Source organism: Oncorhynchus mykiss, chromosome 14, assembly GCF_013265735.2.
Source record: "Oncorhynchus mykiss isolate Arlee chromosome 14, USDA_OmykA_1.1, whole genome shotgun sequence".
Lineage (NCBI taxonomy): Eukaryota > Metazoa > Chordata > Actinopteri > Salmoniformes > Salmonidae > Oncorhynchus > Oncorhynchus mykiss.
Window position 1 is genome coordinate 23,648,166 of NC_048578.1, and position 22,417 is coordinate 23,670,582.

Consider the following 22,417-nt stretch of genomic DNA (forward strand, 5'->3'; position numbering starts at 1 on the left):
GGGTTTTTCACTGCTGCGGGGGGTGAACATTCCTACAACGTTTGTTAATTTTCCAATGGAGCCCTTACTAACTTTCTGGGAATGAAGAGGTAACCAGAAATGTTTTGCTGGGTTTAAAGGAGGGTGGAGGGTAAGATGAGTGTTTACCTCGCCAGACATGTCCGGAGCCAGAGAGATGAGCGGCCACAGAGAGGAGTAGATACCGAAGAACACCACCCACAGGCTGATGCTGCCCCAGATGGCAATGTGACTGAACTGGAGGAGACAGAGAATGTTACTTCCTTTTGTCTTTACATAAATAGAGTGTTGGCAGGGAGAGTTCAGTAAACAGTAAATACAGAGTACTAACCATCTTATTGTAGAGTAATTATACAATGACTAAGTCATTCTGCTAGTAGCGCTGCTGAAAAGCCTATGTCGTGTGAATGGTGGCCAGGAGTGGCAGGAGGAAGAGGAAAAGCTGGATGGAGCATTATTATGGACCTTTGAAGATCTGCCTCTGTTACAAGTGTTTGTGGTACCATAAGAGAATGACGATGAAAAGACAAGATATTGTAGTGAGAGGAGAGAGCCTACCATAGTCCACGATGAGGTCTCCAGGCCAGCTTTAAGGCACACGGTGATGACCACAAACTAGGAAACAGAACATCAACGTTAAATGCTAAACCAACATCTTCCTCGCTATTGAGAATAAGTCAAAATCAAAGTCAGAAGTTTGACAGGAAAAGGCTATTTTTTTACATGACAGCTAAATGTGTATTCCTTAGTATAGAACTTGAAATACTGTTTGACTCACACATATTTGATCAAAACACAGTAATGACGCTCAAGACGGTCAAAAAAAAATAAAGAAATTCAAAACAAACTGAAAAATAATCTCACAGCAAGACGCTGAGGCTAACACAAGGTTACAGATAGACAGACAAAGATGTCTTCATTCTCAAAGCTAAAAAAGCAGAAATACAACACTGGTTATCAGTCAGGGGAGGGCTGAACTGACTGTGTGCTCATCCAAAAGAGACTTAGGCTGTGTCCCAAATAGCACCCTATTCCCTTCATAGTGCACCACACACACACACACACACACACACACACAAGGGTGCCATTTGAGACACATACTTACTGTATAAACCATGTTGCCTAAGAGGAGATAGTCCGGGGTCTTTCCGTTGCCAAAGACCGTATCTGTGAAAAGGATGAACATGAAAAGCTTTTAGACGTATGGTCATATCCCTCTTTGATAGTTCCACTAGACCAGAAGAAATGTGAAATCTCGGCTATGGAGAAAACTACCAAAGAGCAGACAGACGGTCTGCATTTATTTCATTTCACCTTTATTTAACCAGGTAGGCCAGTTGAGAACAAGTTCTCATTTACAACTGCGAACTGGCCAAGATAAAGCAAAGCAGTGTGACACAAACAACACTGAGTTACACATGGAATAAACAAACATACAGTCAACAATACAATAGAAAAAGGCTATATACGATGTGTGCAAATGTAGTAAGATTAGGGAGGTAAGGCAATAAATAGGCCATAGTGGCAAAATAATTACAATTTAGAATTAACACTGGAGTGATAGATGTACATATAGAGATACTGGGGTGCAAAGGAGTAAAAAAAACAAAAACAATATGGGGATGAGGTAGTTGGGTGGGCTATTTATGGGCTGTGTACAGGTGCAATGATCGGTAAGCTGCTCTGACAGCTGATTCTTAAAGTTTGTGAGGGAGATTTGAGTCTCCAGCTTCAGTGATTTTTGCAATTCGGTTCCAGTAATTGGGATGCAGCCTGTGAGTACTGTATGTGCAGGCGAGCATCATTCCCCATTAGAGATACAACACTGGACATGATGCCCCATTAGACATGCAACACTGGACATGACGTCCCATTAGAGCAGTGAGATTTAACACTGGACATAATGGCCCATTAGAGCAGTGAGATTTAACACTGGACATAATGGCCCATTAGAGCAGTGAGATGTGTGTTACATCTCACTGCTCTAATGAGCCATTATGTCCAGTGTTAAATCTGGACATAATGGCCCATTAGAGCAGTGAAATGTAACACTGGACATAATGGCCCATTAGAGCAGTGAAATGTAACACTGGACATAATGGCCCATTAGAGCAGTGAAATGTAACACTGGACATAATGGCCCATTAGAGCAGTGAAATGTAACACTGGACATAATGGCCCATTAGAGCAGTGAAATGTAACACTGGACATAATGGCCCATTAGAGCAGTGAAATGTAACACTGGACATAATGGCCCATTAGAGCAGTGAGATGTGTGTGGACATGTTTAACTATTCTTGTGGGGACCAGAAGTCCCCACAAGAAAAGTAAATAAACAAACATTTGACAGTTAGTCCCCACAAGGTCAAATACTATTTCTAGGGGGTTTAGGGTTAAGGTTAGAATTAGTGTTAGAATTACATTAAGGGTTAGGAGCTAGGCTTAGGGTAAGAGTACGGATTAGGTTGAGGGAAAATAGGACTTTGAATGGGATAGAATTGTGTGTCCCCACAAGGTGAGCTGTACAAGACTGTGTGTGTGTGTGTGTCCATTGCATATGCTTAATGGAGCAACCTGATGGAGGAATCAGGAAGCAGTCTGGACTATGGTTGATGTGACCAGTTAAACCAGATTATTATTGAAAAAGAAAACAAGAATTAGTCCAGTAATCTTTGACAAATAAAGTATTCAAATCAAAGCAAACTGCAACTCAAATACCGGTAAAGGCATGGGTCAACTTTTGTTCAGTTAAAAAAAAAAATAATTGCCTCATTGATTGTACTAGCAACATTTACTTCAATACCCCCTAACTTCTGAGCAACCTCCAAATTCAACACATGGGCGTGCTTGGGGAGATTGTTAGGGCGGGAGAGAAGAAGAACGAGAGAGGGAGAAAGAGAAGAAGAAAGAGGGAGAGCAAGACACTGGCTCCTTTTTGCTTTTGGCTAGTCACATGCCTATGTGTGCTTCGAAGCCTTGCTGACAGCCTGTCAGTCAGACTGAAGGGGCTTCACTCTTCGCTTTATTTGGAGAGCAGGCCCAAGCCTGTGTGGTCCTCTGGCTCCACCAGCCAAGACTCCATCGACTCAAAGATACCCATTCTCTCAACCCTGAGCCTTACCACAGTCTGAGAATTGTAGCTACTTTGCCATATAGTGAAGTGTGAGCTGAACAAGGGAACTTGAAAGTGTGTGTGTGTGTGTGTGTCTATGTTTGAGTGTGCGTGCGTGCCAAGCATGCCAATGTTTATAATTCATGAGGTTGTGGGTAAAAAAAGAAAAGTAATCAAGATAAGGTATGTGTTAACTGGCCTCATTCTACCCAGAGCATGTAGAGACTAGAAATCCAGGCTCAGTCACAAATAGCAAGGTGCCAGATGAGTCTCTGGGAGGTTAGGGTCCCTGGGAGGTCAGGGTTAGAGTCCCTGGGAGGTCAGGGTTAGAGTCCCTGGGAGGTCAGGGTTAGAGTCCCTGGGAGGTTAGGGTTTCTAGGAGGTCAGGGTTAGAGTACCTGGGAGGTTAGGGTTTCTAGGAGGTCAGGGTTAGAGTCCCTGGGAGGTCAGGGTTTCTAGGAGGTCAGGGTTAGAGTCTCTAGGAGGTGCTTACCGTGCTGGAAGGCTGTGAGGGGGACCCAGAAGAGGATGACCGAGTGGAAGAGGCCATTCAGACAATGGGCCCAGAAGACCTGCAAGGAGGGGGGAGAGAAGGATGGAGGAGAGAGGGGGTTGGGTAGGTTGGGGGGTTCCAGGGAGAAAAGGAGAGGAAAAAGCATGAGAAACCGTTGGCCGACCCAACCCGCCTAGCGACCACTGACCTTGGCTCTTTGTCCCGGCTCAGCAGTTGGCTAAGTGGCGGTTTTGTAGGGCCTCCTCTCTGAATGGCCACCCCGCTGACACACACTTTGTATATCCTCCTGTGTGTAGGACTGTAGAAGAGGGTGCAGGGATGTGTGTAGGTTTGGTGTGTGTGTGCACGTATGTCGGACTATGTGGGGGGCAGGATTTCCCTTTCCCTGTAGACCCCCCCCACATCAAATTTCAACAGTCTTTCATATGCAAATTTAAGATTGGGGGAAAAATAAATGAAGAGGGCACTGAACAAGCAGAAATCAATCTGAAAACATGGAGAAGTTGACATGTTTGACGTGGATTAACTTGTTTTTACGGTAATTAGTAAGAAGCTGGAAAAGAAGGGGCACACAGTAGTTTGTGTGTTTCCACACAGGCGACTCTACAGTATGTGTGTGCTGTTGGTGTGCGTTTGTAGATTTTGGATGAGCCGTTTAAATCAATAGTCCCTCTCCCAAACCACAGTGTTTCAAATGTACATTATGCTCGGATGTCGCCAAACACAACACTAAAGGGTGATGTAGCATGAAATGGCCGTGAAATCAACCCCGCCAAAAAAGTCTGTCTTCATGCCCCCTCGTTCACATACCCTGCTCCACTATAAAAAGTTGAAATAGATTTTAATAAAACGGGGTGGCGGGGGAACACTTCACTCAATATTCACTTTTTAATTCATTTTTGGCAGGCAGCAAGACCAAATTATTTTCACACTTCCGTAAAAACGCGCCCTCGACAACTTCATAAAACCGGTCTATGAACGCACAATTTCTTATCCAAGACATATTATAAAACCGCCGGCTTATTGAAGTCGATGCGTTTTTCACAGGTTTTAAGCAATTTTGGAATAACGATCAACTCTTAGTGCTCGAAACAGTTGTTTAAAAGAGCAGGCATATGCAGCATGCTTTTCCTTGTACTCCAACTTGTTTCCCTTTAGTGCAGATTCCCTAATGGTGGATCTGTGTCATGTGTAGTTAAGTCAGCAATTGGGGATTCTGTGGTCGGAAGTTACGTCTGGGGCTGCGGGGCGAAGTCTGGGGATGAGGATTATTTGTTGTACAAATGCGAGAATGTCTCAGTATTTCGGCAAAAGATAAATAAAATAAAAAGCATGCTTCATACAAAAAAACACTAGTGAGCACTAGAAACAGATGAGGAAACCAAGTGTTGTAGTCCACAGGTGGGGAGGGGAACAGGAGTAGAGGAGGAACAGGAGGAGTGTGTCTTGTTCGGGCTCTATGTCATACCTTGGCCTCTCTGGCATGACCTTCTCACCTTAACAAAACAAGAGCCCTTAGTCCAACCCCTATCCCCCCTTACTTCACCTCCCACCCTGCCAACAAGCCCCCACGCTGGGGTAGGAGCACCCCCTTCTCAATGTGTGACAGATGATCTCCAATGTTACAACTACACGTTTAAACCCAATTAGCCTCCCACTGGCAACAGCCCCACCTCACCCTCCAACACAACAGTGTGGAACAACAACCCAACCCTCCAACACAACAGTGTGGAACAACAACCCCTCGTCACATCACCCTCCTCACTCTGCCCAGCACAACACAATGTGGAACAACACCTCCTCACATCACCATCCTCCCTCTGCCCTGCACAACACAGTGTGGAACACCACCACCTCCTCCACATCACCCTCCTCACTCTGCCCAGCACAACACAGTGTGGAACAACACCACCTCCTCACATCACCCTCCTCACTCTGCCCAGCACAACAGTGTGGAACAACACCTCACATCACCCTCCTCACTCTGCACAGCACAACACAGTGTGGAACAACACATCCTCACTCTGCCCAGCACAACAGTGTGGAACAACACCTCCTCACATCACCCTCCTCACTCTGCCCAGCTCAACACAGTGTGGAACAACACCTCCTCACATCACCCTCCTCACTCTGCCCAGCACAACAGTGTGGAACAACACCTCCTCACATCACCCTCCTCACTCTGCCCAGCACAACAGTGTGGAACAACACCTCCTCACATCACCCTCCTCACTCTACCCAGCACAACAGTGTGGAAAAAAACAGACTTTCCAAGTGCCCAGCAACCTAACGAATACTAATGAAATCAATAAATACTTTAAAAAATGTATTTAACCTATTATTTAACTAGGTAAGTAAGTTAAGAACAAATTCTTATTTACAATGACGGCCTACCGGGGAACAGTGGCTTAACCGCCTTGTTCAGGGGCAGAACGACAGATTTTTACCTTTTCAGCTTGGGGATTTGATCCAGCAACCTTTCGGTTACTGGCCCAACGCCCTAACTACTAGGCTACCTGCCACCCCGAATGTTCATAATCATTTGTCACAGTGAAGCCTCACTCCCCTCCCCCCACTTCTACCCCCTCCGCTGTATCCCGGCGAGTTTCGAAGAACACCAGTGTGAATGCCTGCCTGTCCTTGTTCGTGCCCAGGCTAAAAGATTCAGGCCCATTGTGCAGCGCCTAATTGCTTAAAAAAGCATGAATGCATGTACTTTATATCGAGCCAAATATTTCCAGTCCTTCCTCTTTAATGCTGTTGCACAGAGCGGGGGGGACAGTGTAATTACTGGTGGCCACATCAGGGGACTGAGGTTTATTAGAGTGACTGAAGTGTCAAAAATATGTAATTAAAAGTGAAAGGGGCCACAGTGGTGAAAGGGGGCCCAGTGGCGAGGGCGGGCGACGTCTTAAATATTTCACACCCTTCCCCTGCCCCCTTCCTCAACACAAATGCCTTTAATTCACCCAGACAGTATCTGTTTGTGTACAAAAGACCCAGGCGTGCAGAAAGAAAGGGGATTCGGGCAAATTCCTGCTGGATTTTTGGCACCTCGCCTAGGGCCATGTGGCAAAGACAATATCAGAGGGAAAGAGTTGACAGTCCATTTAAAACACAACGGTGACCTGGACAAGTCATTATTTACATGTGTTAAGAAATTACTGGTCAAACAAAAATGGTGGAAAACCAATATGAATCAACAAGTCAGTTTTTTCCGAGACTGTGGCCTGTCTTGCACAATGTCATCCTGCTATTCCCTAGAGGGTAATGTAACACTGGGCCATACAGAGCCCTTCTCTCACCCAGACACAACTAAAAGCTATGAGGGGGAAATGCCGGCTATGGTCCGTGGGTCACTAACTGAGGTGACTGGCCCCATGCAGGCCAACTTCCCGGGGTCGAGAGAGACCAGTAGACTGGGGTTGTCTTATTTACAGTACTTAGGCCAAGCTCTGCCAGACTAGGCAGAAGGACTCCAGTGCAAACAGGCCCTTGCTTAAACAAATTGCATAATTTTCCACATTGGATGCCATCACACCCTGGCAGAAGAGCACTCTTCCTTTACACCCCCACTCCTCCGGGCCGCTATCCCCCCACTTCTCCTGTCCCTGTCGCCCATGACCTCGGTGGCCACTCGGGCTTTAATCCGTCTCCATGCTGCACTAACCGGCTCTCCACGGCTGTAAAGTAAGGGAGTTAGGCGGGGGTGGTAGATGGAGGGAGGGAGGGGTAGGCGTGGAGAAGGGGAGACATCTTCATTAACAGACAGCAGGGAAAGCTAACCGACAGCCCCTCCAGACAGACAGACAGACACCCTCTGACCATTGCACCCGGTCAGACTGGTGGTAGAGACCCCATAGGTCAGACACAGGCCAATGGGGAAAGACGCATTTGGAGCTTATCAGGTCTCCATTGTGTGTAAAGGATGTCAATTCGGAGACAGAAAGGAGGTTTAGAAAAAAAACAGCCTGGTTAATTGCAGTCATCTGTCTCGCTTTTTGTTTGTTGGTGCAAAGTAAGCCTAAGTTAACCTATTTAAGCTTAGAAATACTTAAGCATTGACTTTACGATGAATGAAAATGTGTCCCAGACAGACATGATGCATAAAAGTGGAAAATTATGGAATTGTTGAGACAATGTTCCTTTAACGTTCTTCAATGCAGCATAAACAGACACATGACCTACCTTGGTGTTGAAGCCCATGGCATTTTGGGAGGTTTTGTAGAGTTCCGGGTACTTCAGCATGTTCTCTTTCCTGCATGAACGCTCAAATATGCCCAGCGTGAGAGGAGGCAGAGCAGTGAAAATCTAAACACACAAACACACTAATGTCAACATATCCCCTGACAAAACTCAGAAATTAGGATAAAGGTAGTAAACTCAGAATCTAAGCAGATTAAATTAACGGCCTGTTAGCAAAGACCGTATCATTCCACCTATCATTCCACAGTGAATAACTCAATAAAAGACAGGGTTTTTATAATGGCGAGGACCTTCAAGACGTTATTGATTCCATTACTTCGTTAGTGGAAACAAGGAGACACTAATGATGTCCTATTAAGATACATGTCTGGAAAGAGACAATTTGCTCACTATGATCAACAACATGAGATTATTCATCCTGTCCATTAGACAGGTCATCCCCAGTTCATCACACATTTGGGATAGCATGTAATCTAGTGGTTAAGAGCGTTGGGCCAGTAACCGAGTCGACTAGGTGAAAAATCTGTCAATTTCCCTTGAGCAAGGCCCTTAACCATAGCAAATTACAGGAGCAATTAAGGTTAAGAGCGTCTGCTAAATTGACAAACCTTTATTTTTTTATGTGATCATAAAACATTTTGGGGAGGAAACAGTGTACACAGCATCATTGAAAACACACAAAAAATGCTTCACTTTTGCATTGATGGTCATATGCTGAAGTTATGACTGACTGATTTTATTGAGTGGAGGCTGTTGAGTGTTTAGCACTTTTGGGCTTTTATTTTAATTCGACACGCTCCGTCTTGGACGAACATCTGCAACACCCTTACTAGTTAGGTATTTTCACGGCGCTAGTGTCATTTCTATGTGGTGTTGTAATGTTTCTCTCTGCAGAGAGAGACGGCGAAGAGGAGTGAGAGAAGAAGTGAAAGCAGTGTCAGTATTGTACAGTATGGCCGGGGTGCCCTGCGGACTGGTGGGCCGCATTAGGACATGCTCCACTGCATAGGCTCTATTCTCATCCAGGGTGCCAAGCATTGCCATTGGGGGGGGGGTGCGGCCTGCTGCTTCTGACAGACTGCCTGCCACAGAGCCACGGTTTATTGAGCAATTTTGAAAACAGCCAGAGCTGTGACTATGTTCTAATTTCTTGGTCGGTGACGAACTCACTTCCATTTGCGGGCCGTCAACGATGTGTGGGCAACTTCTCTCATCTCACTTCCTTCACTTTTTTGTCTATGGACTTGGGTACATCTTTAATAAACAGTATAACGCTACAAGTTGAAACCCAAACAATGTAATATATTTTTTTTTTAACACAAACTAAAAAATATTTTTCTTCCCATCCGTGCGCTCACTTCATTTGACAAACAAGAAACATGGTCCACACACACCAACACAGTTGTGAAGAGGGCACGACAAAACCTCTTCCCTCTCAGGAGGCTGAAAAGATTTGGCATGGCCCCGCAGACCCTCAAAAAGTTCTACAGCTGCACCATTGAGAGCATCTTGACTAGCTGCATCCCCGCTTGATATGGCAACTGCTTGGCATCTGACTGCAAGGTGCTACAGAGTGTAGTGTGTACCGGACAGTATATCACTGGGGCCAAGCTCCCTGCCATCAAGGAACTCTACATCAGGCAGTGTCAGAGGAAGGCCCTAAAAATGGTCTAAAACTCCAGTCACCCAGGTCATAGACTGTTCTTTCCGCTACCGCATGACAAGTGGAACCGATGCACCAAATCTGGAACAAAAAGGACCCTGAACACCTTCTACCCCCAAAGCCATAAGTAGTTAAATAGTTAACCAAATAGCTATCTGGACTATCTGCATTGAACCTTTTTGCACAAACATTTTTGACTCACCCCATACAATGCTGCTACTGTAAATAATCTGTCACATTCCTAGTTATACAGTGGGCCAAAAAAGTATTTAGTCAGCCACCAATTGTGCAAGTTCTCCCACTTAAAAAGATGAGGCCTGTAATTTTCATCATAGGTACACTTCAACTATGACAGACAAAATGAGATTTTTTTTTCCAGAAAATCACATTGTAGGATTTTTAATGAATTTATTCTCAATACTTTGTTATATACCCTTTGTTGGCAATGATCAGAGGTCAAACGTTTTCTGTAAGTCTTCACAAGGTTTTCACACACTGTTGCTGGTATTTTGGCCCATTCCTCCATGCAGATCTCCTCTAGAGCAGTGATAGAAAATCTTTGGAGGGAGTTGAAAGTTTGTGTTGCCCAGCAACAGCCCCAAAACATCACTGCTCTAGAGGAGATCTGCATGGAGGAATGGGACAAAATACCAGCAACAGTGTGTGAAAACCTTGTGAAGACTTACAGAAAACAACAAAGGGTATATAACAAAGTATTGAGATAAACTTTTGTTATTGACCCAATACTTATTTTCCACCACAATTTGCAAATAAATTCATAAAAAATCCTACAATGTGATTTTCTGGATTTTTTTCTCTCATTTTGTCTGTCATAGTTGAAGTGTACCTATGATGAAAATTACAGGCCTCATCTTTTTAAGTGGGAGAACTTGCACAATTGGTGGCTGACTAAATACTTTTTTGCCCCACTGTATGTACATATCTACCTCAATTACCTTGTACCCCTGCACATCGACTCGGGACTGGCATCCTGTGTATATAGCAAAGCTATCGTTATTCATTATGAATATGTTATTACGCAATTTACTTTCCAATAAGTTCTTTCTTTTATTTCTATCTGCATTGTTGGGAAGGGCCCATAAACATTTTACTGTTAGTCCACACCTGTTGTTTACGAAGCACGTGACAAATACAATTTTGATTTGACATTGGTTCAATAGGAGGGGACCCAACACAGAACCCTGTGGGACACAAGTTGCTCAGAGCTGGTTGTGTGCTGCTCTATTCCACCGGTTCCTTTATAATTCACAAATGACCGCATTTACTAACTACACTCTTTAGGGGCATGCAAGGCTGTTGTTCTCACATTCGGTACATAGTTCGGGGCACGAGGGGAATATGGACTTGACAACAGGTCATAAATAAATGGGACATTTCCCGCAGTAAAGGGATCACGTCTGGAGTGCCATGGCAAATTAGTTCTCTTGCCAGAGAGCAACAGGGGAGGAGAATTATATAACATGTGCTTCCACAGTAATATAAATCACATTAGCACTCACCACATTGTACAGGCCGATGCACCAGCGCTCAAACAGAATCTGACCAGAGAATCCATTGACGAAGGCAAACCAGATCTGAAGGTGACAAAAAGGTCATTAGATGTGCAACATTGAAGAACAAAGGGACACGAGGTGATTGTTATTAATGACACAGGTAAGATAAAAAAAAAAAAACATTTTGCCAACACAAAGACGATGGTTTCACATCTTTACTCAAAGTGAATATTTTCCTTTTCAACTGTCACGTTTATCTTTTGGGTGTTTTTTTAAGCAGTAGATTGGGTTCCTTCATCAGTGATAGAAGTGCATGTGATCTTGCCCCCTCCTCCTTTTGAATGCATGCTTTCCATCACTGATAGTAATGGAGAGAGGTGCCCCCATTAGTCAATTAGCATCAGTCCATGGGTGTCCGAAGAGGATCTGCAGATATCACACCCTCATCCTCCATCCCTGATGGGACACTCTTTACTGTCTAATGACAATAAAGAAACATCACATTGACACCTACTGCACATACTGTACCAATACAATATCATTCATTCCTATAATGTTAACTTCCATTAAAATAAGGTATTTCTATTAGGTATAATCAAAAAGACATCCTGACATTAAGTAATATGCCCTTTACTAAAGGAATTGAAGAACATTTTTCCAGGCAATGTAAAAAGAGCTAGAATGAGTCTATAATCTAATATTGGTCCCTTTGAAGTTCTGACCTGTGCTCAACACATCATTAGTCTCTTAAGGCACTGCCTCTCAATCTTTGGGGGGGGGGGACAGGAGACAGGGACCAAGTATGACTGACTTAGTGGGAGTGGCAAAACGAAGCCTAAGAGATACCATTTCCACAGTGTAATATTTCCCATGGATTTAGCTCGAGATTACATATGAACATATAGTATATCAAGCCCTCCAATGAGCCAGCCAGCGATATCCAAGTGACAGCCAGCCTTAGTGATGAGGCAGGAGCGATGGGGTTGGACAGACTGGCTGGATAAGGACAGCCTTGGATCTGCTCACCGAGGAGGGAGGTGAAGATAACTAAGAATCATATGGTTTAGATGCATGTTATCACCTCATATCTTGATTAGTCAGACTTGTCTGGACACAGCTTCAACTGTCAGGCAAGAAACAAACTGCCACCACTTTGGAATACAGGGAAGGGTAGATTTTGCTGGTTGTTGTCTAAAACAAACTACTACCGAAAAATACTACTTTTTGGAGAAATATCCAGAGACTGCAACGACAACACATTTTGTTATTGATGGTGGACTTGTTTTCATACAAACAACGTAAATCGATTTCCAACCATGTTAATTAAAGCATATGACAGGCACAGAAAGAAACAGCCTGTCTCTGTGTAATTGTGTGGACAGACAGTGGCGTTGGACAGACCCTCTCTGTTGGGTTGCTGTTCTGTGCCACGGCCAGGCAGCGAACATTTCCTCGCTTCATTTAACTGCATTATGAAGGCCTGAATTACTACAAATTCTCAGTTCGGACAAAGGGCCTCACCCGCCACCTCCACCCACTCTTTACATGCCAAATTCCCAACCCACCAGCCAGGGCCTTCCCATTCAATCGAGCGAATGCGCAAAAATGTTCCCAAAACAAATGTCTGTCACCCGCTCACCCCTCCTGTTCATTCCCTTGGGCGAGGAGAGTGAAGCAAGTGTGTGTATGTGCGCTCCTAAACCATAAACCCCACCCCCCTCTTCCAGCGCCCAATCTTCCCATCATCAGGTGCATGCATTCAGTTGTACAACTGACTAGCTATTCCCTTTTCCTTTCTACCATGATGCTGCTTTTTAAAGTGGGGGACAGTGGTGGTCAACTCCTGTTTCTTTACACACACACAAGAACATGTGACTCCCCCGGAGGTGTCTGGCATTGTGCTCCCTCACACAGAAGAATCTGCATTTTTGGGGAAGGGCGTGTAAGTAAACATTTCACGGTAAAGTTTACACCTGATGTATTCGGAGCATGTGACATTTTGATTTGATTAAAGTCCCATGTTACAGTACATCCATCAGAAATAAAATTGTGTTTAAGGGTCTGTCTTCACTAAATAATATATAGGCCCTGTTGCTACGGGTTACGGTGAGACGAGGCGAAAGCCATGGAGCAGGTTAAACCGGCAGTATGATGTGGCTGGCCTAGCGGGCGGGTCAAAGTGCTGAATTAATTAAGGGCCGGCTCAATGAGGGGCTCCGGGCTGATATATTGTTGTGCTAAGTTTAAAAAGAAGCCTATTCAGAGCATGCTGTAACAGCTTCTGCCTGAGTGTTTTGGCCTGGTCCTTCAGGTCCCACCAGCACCCCTCTCACCCGCTCTCCCTCTCTCGAGAGACAGATGCATTGATTCGCTCATTAGGGAAAGGTCCAGGCAGGGGTTTTTCCTTCTTATTTTTCCCCCTCAGCAGAGGGCGGCGGCTGACCTCTCCCAGTGCACATTTGGAAAAACAGATCGGAGGAAGGAAGGAAAGCAAGCCGCCAATAAAGTAGGTCCCTGGTAATTCATCAGCAGAATCAAAAATCAATGATTCCGAGACGCTGTCCCACAGCTCCGTAGGCATCTCTGTGGGAAGAAGTGGGTGGAGGGAGAGAGAGGAGTGACATTTGTCCTCAACAAATCACAGCGCGCTTTGCCCCTATGCAGAACCCATGAAAAAATACCAACAGACTCCTTATCCTCCATATAAAAAGGCAAAGGAGAAAGAGGGATGAAGAAACAGGAGCTAGTAAATATGCTGGAAACATGTGGTGCTAAACAGGAGGGCACCCTGTGTTACAATGCTGGATGGGGCCCTGGTTTGTGGATGTATTCACAGTGTGGCACCAGTCAGCAGGCTGTGCTCTGCACTAGGGGAGCCCTCCTCTCTCGAGCTTGAGGCGTTCTCCAGGTTTTCTGAGCCCTGCCAAATGAGCTTCTTGTAATTACCTCATAAATGCCACTTGTCCATCAGTCTCTCTGGGGCCACTTGACGACGTGTCAATCAAACCAAGTAGGCCCAGCTAGACCAAACATTTGAATGAAGTCACTATGGCAACATCATTGAAAAGGTATCTTCTTTGAATGTGGCTCATCCTTCCATTTTTTCTAATAGTTTTTGTTTAGTTGGTTTATCTTTGCAAAGATTATAGACAGAGGAAAGTACCGTATGACTGCTGCGTTAAATATCCTTTGGCATGTGTGTAACATAACTCTTTAGTGTCTTCAGCTCCCTCATTTCCCCCATAATGTTCTGATCATTATGGTCTTCCTCCAACTATACCTCACAAAGTTATGAAAAAGTTAAAAGCCCTGTCAATTTAGAGTTCTCCCTCTGAATGAGTGTCCTGTCAGAAAAATACAGCTCATTAGCTGGGGGGGAGAGAGACGATGAGAAACCTGACTGGGGCATTGAATGGCAGCCCCACCTGTCCCTCCCTCACTTTCTGACTCTCAATTAACCTCCATCCATCCAGGCTCCCAACAAAACAGCAATTATAAACACAGCTGCTGCTCCCACCACCAGACATCTGTATATAATGACAAGACAGTCACGTCTTCGCCCTAACCAACGGGAGTCATTGTCCCAAATGGGGGGGGGAGGCACGCGACAAGCTTAGGTCCAAAATAAGCCCATAGAAACGCATTGGGCATACTTTGGACAGATTTTGGCGAGAATGAAAACTCTCGCTTCGCCTCTTCCTCTCGGTCTACACTGACATTTCCCTACAATGGCCATGAAAAACCCTTTCCCCCCTCTATGCTTTTGAAACCACCAAAGGTTAATGCTAGGGAGTGAAGGAGAGAACAGAACAAGGCCAGGTCAGGCTACAGTCCTCTATTCAATCTCCTAGCCATGCTATTCGGTTTTTAATGCGCACTGAAACAGACAATGTTCTCAGAGAAAAGTGAAAATGACCCTTTTCTACCTTTCTCCCCATTTCTTATTCAAGGATATGGCCTGGGAGCGGGAGAGTAAAAACATGTGCCTACAAAAGTAAACCTATTAGTGCAACAAATGTAACTTTTAGCCCTCCCCTGGGTTGCTAGTGTCTTGGCTGTCAGACCCTTACAAAACAGGGGTGTTTTATACTATACAAAGCAGCAAACAGAGAAGAAAATCCTCTATTATGTATATGAATCCCCTGAAGGAGGGTACAGAGAACAAGGGGGAGTTACATTTTCAGGGTGTTAACAAAAGGTGTGCTGGGAAGAGACTCGCCTTGCGGACAAGCGGAGAGAAACAACCTGCTTATGAAAAGGGAAATTGTATATTTGAAAGAGCGCTGGTGGCTGGACACAAGAGGCTAAATAAAGTGGGGGGGGGGCTCAGACAGGAAAACCACCACTAGTCAAGTCCATGGATCATTTACATAAAGGAATGAGAGAGGGTCATATGGCCTGGTGTGTGATGAGAACCTCTGGTCTTTTGCATTCATGTCAACATTTTTGCCAACTATTTCAAGTTCAAAGAGTGTTTCCCAGTGGGTGCAACAAGATTACACCAAGGGGGCAAAAGCCAAGACAACATGAAAGGAACTAGCATTTACATTTAAATGTCTAATTTCGGACCATACTGTGTACTTGCCTCCAGCAGTGGCAGCCCTTGATTGCAATTTGAATTGAATTTTTGTTTCCTCATTTACATTTGGTATCCTATACCTAAATGGTTTGACAGACATCCAAGCTGTACTTAGCGAGTAGACTGAGTCAAAGGGAAATGGTGAACGAGACAATATTCAAGGATCTGTGCGTCTATGATGCCCTATGAAAATGGGTTTCCTGTTGCCATGTCAACAAAAGGCAGATTACTACCATTCAAAATGGTTATGTTATCTTGGACATCAGTCTCTCAGAAGTCATGTCGTAACAGCGCAAAGTTAGAGGAAACCATTGAAAGACATGTTTTCTATAGTTGTGGGCCTTCATACAAAGACTAGATGCAGACATACTGGAATCCTTTGGGTTACGCCGAGATTTACCGCAGCACATAAACCAAAACCAAGATGAAAAAGGAGTTCAAAGATCAAGTGGCCCAGAAAAAGATGGCACATATTTCTGTACGGGTTGTGTCGCTTACAGCGTACAACCCTATGGTCTCTAATGCGCCGGGAGCATTTTTCAGTAGTGGTGACATTCTTATGACATCATCAGGATGATTGGGCCCAGAAGACCCTTGTCTAATCTTCCAGTGCGCCTGGGAGCACACAGTGATGTCTCACTAAGGGGGAGAGGGGAGTGTGTCTGTATCACTGGCTCCCCAGAGGGACAGACATTTCAGGCACAAGGATTGCCAGCCAAAAGAGAGGGGGTAACTGTTTTTGAAAAAAAAATGTTGAAGAAAGTATTGAGAGATGAGAACTGAGTTTATTTATAATGTTTCCTTACTGTGGGGACATCAGACTTTATATATATTAGTCATACCAAAAGCTAATTGGCCGCTTCACTGCTTCAGGGACTTTCAGAAAAACATTGAGCTGTTCCAGAGGTGCAACTTCCTTCAGTCAAGTGTGTTGGGCTATAGATGAAAGCGTCCAAGCACCCTGTGATAAAGTTGGTGCTGATAGCAAGCCCTCAGCTTGTCAGGTCACTCTTGTTGGTAGATCTGAAGCTGCTATCAGCACGAGGTCTGGATTCTGTCAAATGCCATCCCAGACCACGGAGGCCAAGAGGTTTAACATGGTGAGCAGCATTCCTATTATCTATACTGCAGCTTTCTAAAAACTGCCAATGGATTCTTGGCGACTGGGTGTCAGTAAAGCGGAATATACATGGAATCTGTTTTATTCATGTTATATTTTTCTGTATATAGACAGAGACAAATTGGCAAACTAGCATACTAGCATAGACCTAGTCATAAAAATATACTAAAGAGGAAAATCCCTTCACTTTAAGCTGGTAATGTCATGCGGAAAATCCACCTTTTATATACCAATCTAGTTTACTGCCTTACCACTGCCCTGGGAACCCTACTGAGGCTGTTCGTGTCGAGAGCTGCATGACTTACCTCGATGATGTACAGGACAATGTTCTTGTAGAAGCAATACAGGATACACTTGGATACACGGTTGTAATTCCAGGCGCCGTGGACCAGCAAAAGATTCTTCAAGTATTTGAACTGTGTGGGAGGGAAGGGAGGAGAAGGGCCAAGATAAATGAATAACCTAAAAGTTGTAAGACAGGCATTATACAGTTTATATACAGAGTGTTCCTGGACAACTCAGGACCGGGGCTATGCCTTGAGAAAAAAGCATTTGAGAGGAACTCTTGGATTAAATAAAGGAACAATCTTATCATCATTTGAAAGCAGGAAACTGAAGGGCCAGAGGGGAGTTGAGGGCAAGGTCTTCACAGACACATTCCAGGCATTTTTCACAGTTTAATACAGCTTGGGCTTAGTTTTGCCTTAAGTTGTTGAAAAGGGGAGAGGCAGAAAGGGGGAACACTCTCCCATGGCTCAACATAATACTTTAATGGGTTTCTGATAATCCTACTATTTGGGGCATGCGGCGGACGTCATATTCGTGTAATCGCTTTTTGATAACGTTGATTAGATTGAGAAGGTTGCTCTTGGGGAACTGTTTTGTCTTGGTTACCGTCAAGCTTAGCTTTTAGAAACAATGCACATACTGTAACGCTTCTGTAGGGAAGCTCAACATCTCATCCTGTTTTCCAGTTCTAAGTACCTTGAGTTGTATGTAACTTTAAGTAAATTACTTTTATGTAACGTATAGGCCTTTATGAAGTCAAACGTCAACAGAATTGTGATTATTTTACCAGCCAAGTCGTCTTTCAGAGAAACAGTAGGGAGGAGACTGTATTCCATAGCAAATTAAAACGTTTAAGGGGATTCTGCTCTGCTGACCCCTGGCACTCTGGGATCAAACGGCCTGTATTCCCACAGCCATGAGCTGATGACGGATGGACAGCAGGGGTGCCTGGGCCCTGAACTTCATTCAGCTGATCTCAGAACAAGTTTCACAGTGCTGCATGTAGATCTCAATCACATAGAACTAGAATGTATAGCTGACCTCACAAAATAGATTTCTAAGTAAATGGACAGTATTGTACTGTGCATTGTATTCAGGTAGTGTAATGCTGAACTGTCATGCTATGCAGCTATGATGCTACAGTCTATATATAAATATATACATTTGGAGTGAGTCTGGACAGGGCTGTGGCCTGTATAGCACAATTCAAGGAAATATCTATTACAACTGCAAAGGTCGATTTTATTGCACAGTAAATTGAAGAAAGAACACTGATACATGCCAATGAGGGTGAAACACGCCTGGAAGCTAATTCGATACGTTACCGGGATGCAACCTAAACCGATTAAATGAAGCCTTCTGCATTCGTCATTCTGAATGTCATGTAGATAGATAATGGGGGCACTTAAGACAAGACAGTCTTTGTCAGAGTAATCCGATGCTATGGAGACAGCATTGTGCTTTAGTGAACTGGCCTTGGCTCGCTCACAGGCCCTGTGGCTATATGTACAGGCATAGGCAGCACATACCACAAAATAATGGAAGCAGACCGAAGAAAAACAACCCATGATGCAGTAGATAACGATGCAGTAGATAAACCCTGTCGCTTTTGTTACCGGCACAATGCTGCTTATGCAAGATGATTTTCAGACAAACTGGTTACTGAAGAAGTAATGCGTATACATTAGGATTTTCAAGATAGGGTTTCTATATCGGTTCCCAACTGTGGCTATAGAATGAGGTGTGAACAGATGCCTGCCCTGCTGCTGCTCACCTGGGTAAACTAAGATGTATCACTGGATCAGATGGGTCTAGCATACCTGCACAAAGTAAACCCCTTGAACCCTAACACTCCTTCCAAACTCCTCCCCTGTGGGAGTAATGAGATGCCCCTAGACAGGGTCAAGTTGACATTTTCCCCACTAATGGTTAATGTTAGGATTGGGGGAGGGGAAGCTGATCCTAGATCTGTACCTTGGAGAAAGTTCACTCCGGAGCCCTCACCTGTGCGATAGAGTAGTCGGAGGAGTTGGCGGCCTGCAGGCCCTCGTTGCCAGAGATTCCCACGCCCACGTGTGCCGTCTGGATCATTCCCACATCGTTGGCACCGTCGCCGATGGCAAGTGTGATCACCTTCACCTGCTTCTTCACCATCTCCACCACCTCAGACTTCTGCAGCGGAGACACCCTAAAGGAGAGTAGGAAGTGACGCAGGACGTTAGAATGAGATGCTTGGTTTTACTGTCCGTTTTCATGGAAATTCATATTTTTTGGGAGTCTGCAAAACAGATGCCATTTTCCAGAACTGACCAATCTAAGCGAGGTGCAGACATCTAGACAATGTGGATTAATACAAAAGAAAGCATTCTGTATAGTTCATCACGTAATGCTTTCCTCAAACTAAAGAACAAAGAAGGGAGTAACAAAGGTGGGTTGGTGCCGAGTCGACTTACAACAAAACACAAGGCCGAGGCTGTACTCGAAACGACGTCTTTCAAACAATGTCGCTTTAGGTATTACACAAGCAATTTCTAATTTTCTGGATGATAATTCTCAACGAATTCCCCGTGTCTGCGGATCTCATCCACCCCTGACCCCTGGCTGACCTCCCTGGCTGCCTGCAAAACCACTCGTCATGTGATGGATCTCCCACTTCCTGTGGTCCCTCCTTTTTCGAGCTTTCCAACTTTTACCCCTGAAATGACAGGCTGAGTCTTACAGGCTTCCGGAGTTCCAAGCTACAGAGCTTTCTTTGCCTTGGCCCGGGTAGAAGATATGGAATGCATCCAAAATGGCACCCTATTCCCTATATAGTGCACTATTTCTGACCAGGGCTCTATATAGGGAATAGGGTGCCATTTGAGATGCACTCCATGATGTACAGCTACAGTACAAAAACTCTCAAGAGAAGGTGTTGGAAACTGGATGTCGTGGTTAGGGTTAGCCCAACCCTGTGAGACAGGATTTTTCTACATGCCTGAAGAGACCTCCTTGTTCATCTCCCAAGGTCTGTTAGCGCTCAGGGTGCTGTATAACGAGAGAAAGTAGCACAAAAAAAAGCTGATGTCTTGTATTGGATCACGGTTTGTGGTCCCTAAGAAACGTGGCACTGATTTCTGTCCAGACCTCTTCACAGGCTCCTGAGCACTCCAGTACTTTATTTATGCAGCAAGTGCAAATCAACACACGCCGGTACCTTCGTAATTCTAACGTTACCATTTTTTGGGGGACAATCTCAGGTTTTAAATTGCTCTTGTAAAATACATGAACTGCACACTAAATGATTACCTTTCAGGGCAGAGCATAAACCTTTGAATGCTCAGGTTTGCCCTGATTTGCTCCTACGGTACATTAGAATAAAATTGTACGCCGATTTAATGCCAACTGAACTAACAACTTTGGGATTCTCTGTACTTGGAGTCTTGGTTCTCAGTTCTCTCAACAGGAAACATCCAATGAGCGTCTGAACCGGAGTACAGTGTGTCTTCTGTGTGGTTCTAACACTTTTCGAACAGTAAATGGGGAACTTATGAACTTGAATGTACTATGTACACACCCTATAGTGTAATGCTGTTATAGGTGACTGGGCCTTACCTGCAGCATATCACGGCTTTACAGGACAAGGCAAGGTCTAGGAAGTACTGCCGTGCTCCAAACGTGAGGGCGTATTTTAGCGTATTTCCGTCGATGATGAGAGCGAAATCGTTCTCCTTGTAAAGGGCGTCTCCGAGCATTCCACAGTGGTGGCTGAGGGTCTCCCTGGTTGCCTGAAAAGGCACACATTTTCTCATCATTAGAACTACCTAGACAGAATATGAGATACAAATTACAATGAAGCAAATTAAATATGGTTATCAATTAAATGCTTTTGATAGAACACGATGCTAGGCAACCCTATTCTCCAGTGATTTAATTGACCTTATCATCGATCCCTTTATAATTTTTACAGTGCTATTATGACATATGGTAAAGATTATTCAAAGCAAATTTACATTTGCTAGATGTTAGAACATCATAAGAAAATAAATATACACAACAATAAATAAGGCATACTCCATTAGAAATGGTTTGATGGTTCATTTGGAAAAGCATAACGTCACACGGCATTAATACCAATAGCATAGGAAAGAGAAAAGAGGGATTCTACTCTCTCACTGCACAGTTCCATAATTTCGTTCTCAGCAAGTACTGTACATTTGTCTGGGTTTACGAGTAATTTTTCAGGAATGTCCCTAGCCAGCTGAATTTCTTCAAACTGGAAGCCAGGAATATTTCCATATGCTGATTAAACCTGGATGATTTTAATAACTGCCGACTTGAATAATATGGATACTACATTTACCCCTCTGTTGGTTTTATGTTTCAAACTCAGAATTACTCTTCAAATGGCAAATAGGGCCTTAAATAAGAGACTGTTATTCTAAGGCTTAGGGTGTGCTGGCGGATGGGTGGTGTTTGGCTTGGGAATGCACTGAACCTCTATATAATTTCCCCCATAAAGAGTGATTCCTCGGATCATCTGCTGGAGCGAAGGCTCGTATGTATGGGCTCCCGTGAGGACAGACACCCTAGACATATGTCATTGGGATCCGCCATCCTCTGCATTTCATGTCGGAAACTAAGAAGCGCATACCTAGATACGATTTCCACAGATCTCAGGTGAGTACTGTGCTTGAAAGCCCATTCCAAAGTTCTAAGTCCTAACCTGGCTTGTGAGCGTCCTCAGAGGCCCCATCTTTTATAAGTCCCTAAATCAATAAGGGCTGTTAAAAAGTTAAGCCCCTGCTCTCTCCACTCTCCGTTCTCTTATTAAGCTGCCGTAAAGCAGCTGTCCTCCATGTTTGACCTGTGTTTTACATGCCTATTGGACAGACTATCCAGACGCCCGGCCAAGAGGCGATTACTAAAACCCCAAACGGAGCAAAAGGTTTGGGACGTGAATGGATGCATTCTCGAGTCGTGTGTGATATAGTGCTATGATGACAAGCGATGTTGAAATGCCATAAATATTGAGGATGGCCAGGAAGATGAAGTGCCCTCTAATAGGGGCGGCTATAGCCAACATCCTGCACTCAGGAAAGCCCAGGATGGAGATGGACCTAGTCGTGGTGACATCATCTGTGCATCTGGAGAAAACTTCTCCAACCATTTCCCAGATGCCAAACCCATCAGGAAATGAAACCCCAAACAAGGATCCATTTCCAAGAGTGACCGGAACAGGTATGGATGTGCTTATAAAAGAGGATTGCGAGCATGAAGTTCTGGGGCCATGGGCTTGGTTAATGGAAATAAGATATAAGACTGCTTAAAACAACATGGATGAAACCTGATCATATTTATTTGGGCAGTAGGATACATTGCATCTCCTAGAGCAATAGTTCCCAAACTTTTTTACTCTGGCCT

At 44.4% G+C, this 22,417-nt stretch overlaps 1 protein-coding gene across 6 annotated transcripts in view; it reads right to left on the reverse strand.

The window, feature by feature from the left end:
- Window positions 1-22,417, reverse strand: part of LOC110489007 (phospholipid-transporting ATPase IA) — a 189,852-nt gene that overhangs the window by 20,870 nt on the left and 146,565 nt on the right. For all 6 annotated transcript variants that reach the window (XM_036943167.1, XM_021561543.2, XM_021561541.2 and 3 more), the window contains 9 exons: window positions 20,609-20,781; window positions 19,019-19,202; window positions 17,032-17,142; window positions 11,034-11,108; window positions 7,833-7,955; window positions 3,624-3,702; window positions 1,124-1,185; window positions 577-633; window positions 148-255 (listed from right to left, as the gene is read on the reverse strand). In XM_036943167.1, the coding sequence (XP_036799062.1) occupies window positions 148-255; window positions 577-633; window positions 1,124-1,185; window positions 3,624-3,702; window positions 7,833-7,955; window positions 11,034-11,108; window positions 17,032-17,142; window positions 19,019-19,202; window positions 20,609-20,781 (972 nt within the window). The remainder of the gene's footprint in view (window positions 1-147; window positions 256-576; window positions 634-1,123; window positions 1,186-3,623; window positions 3,703-7,832; window positions 7,956-11,033; window positions 11,109-17,031; window positions 17,143-19,018; window positions 19,203-20,608; window positions 20,782-22,417) is intronic.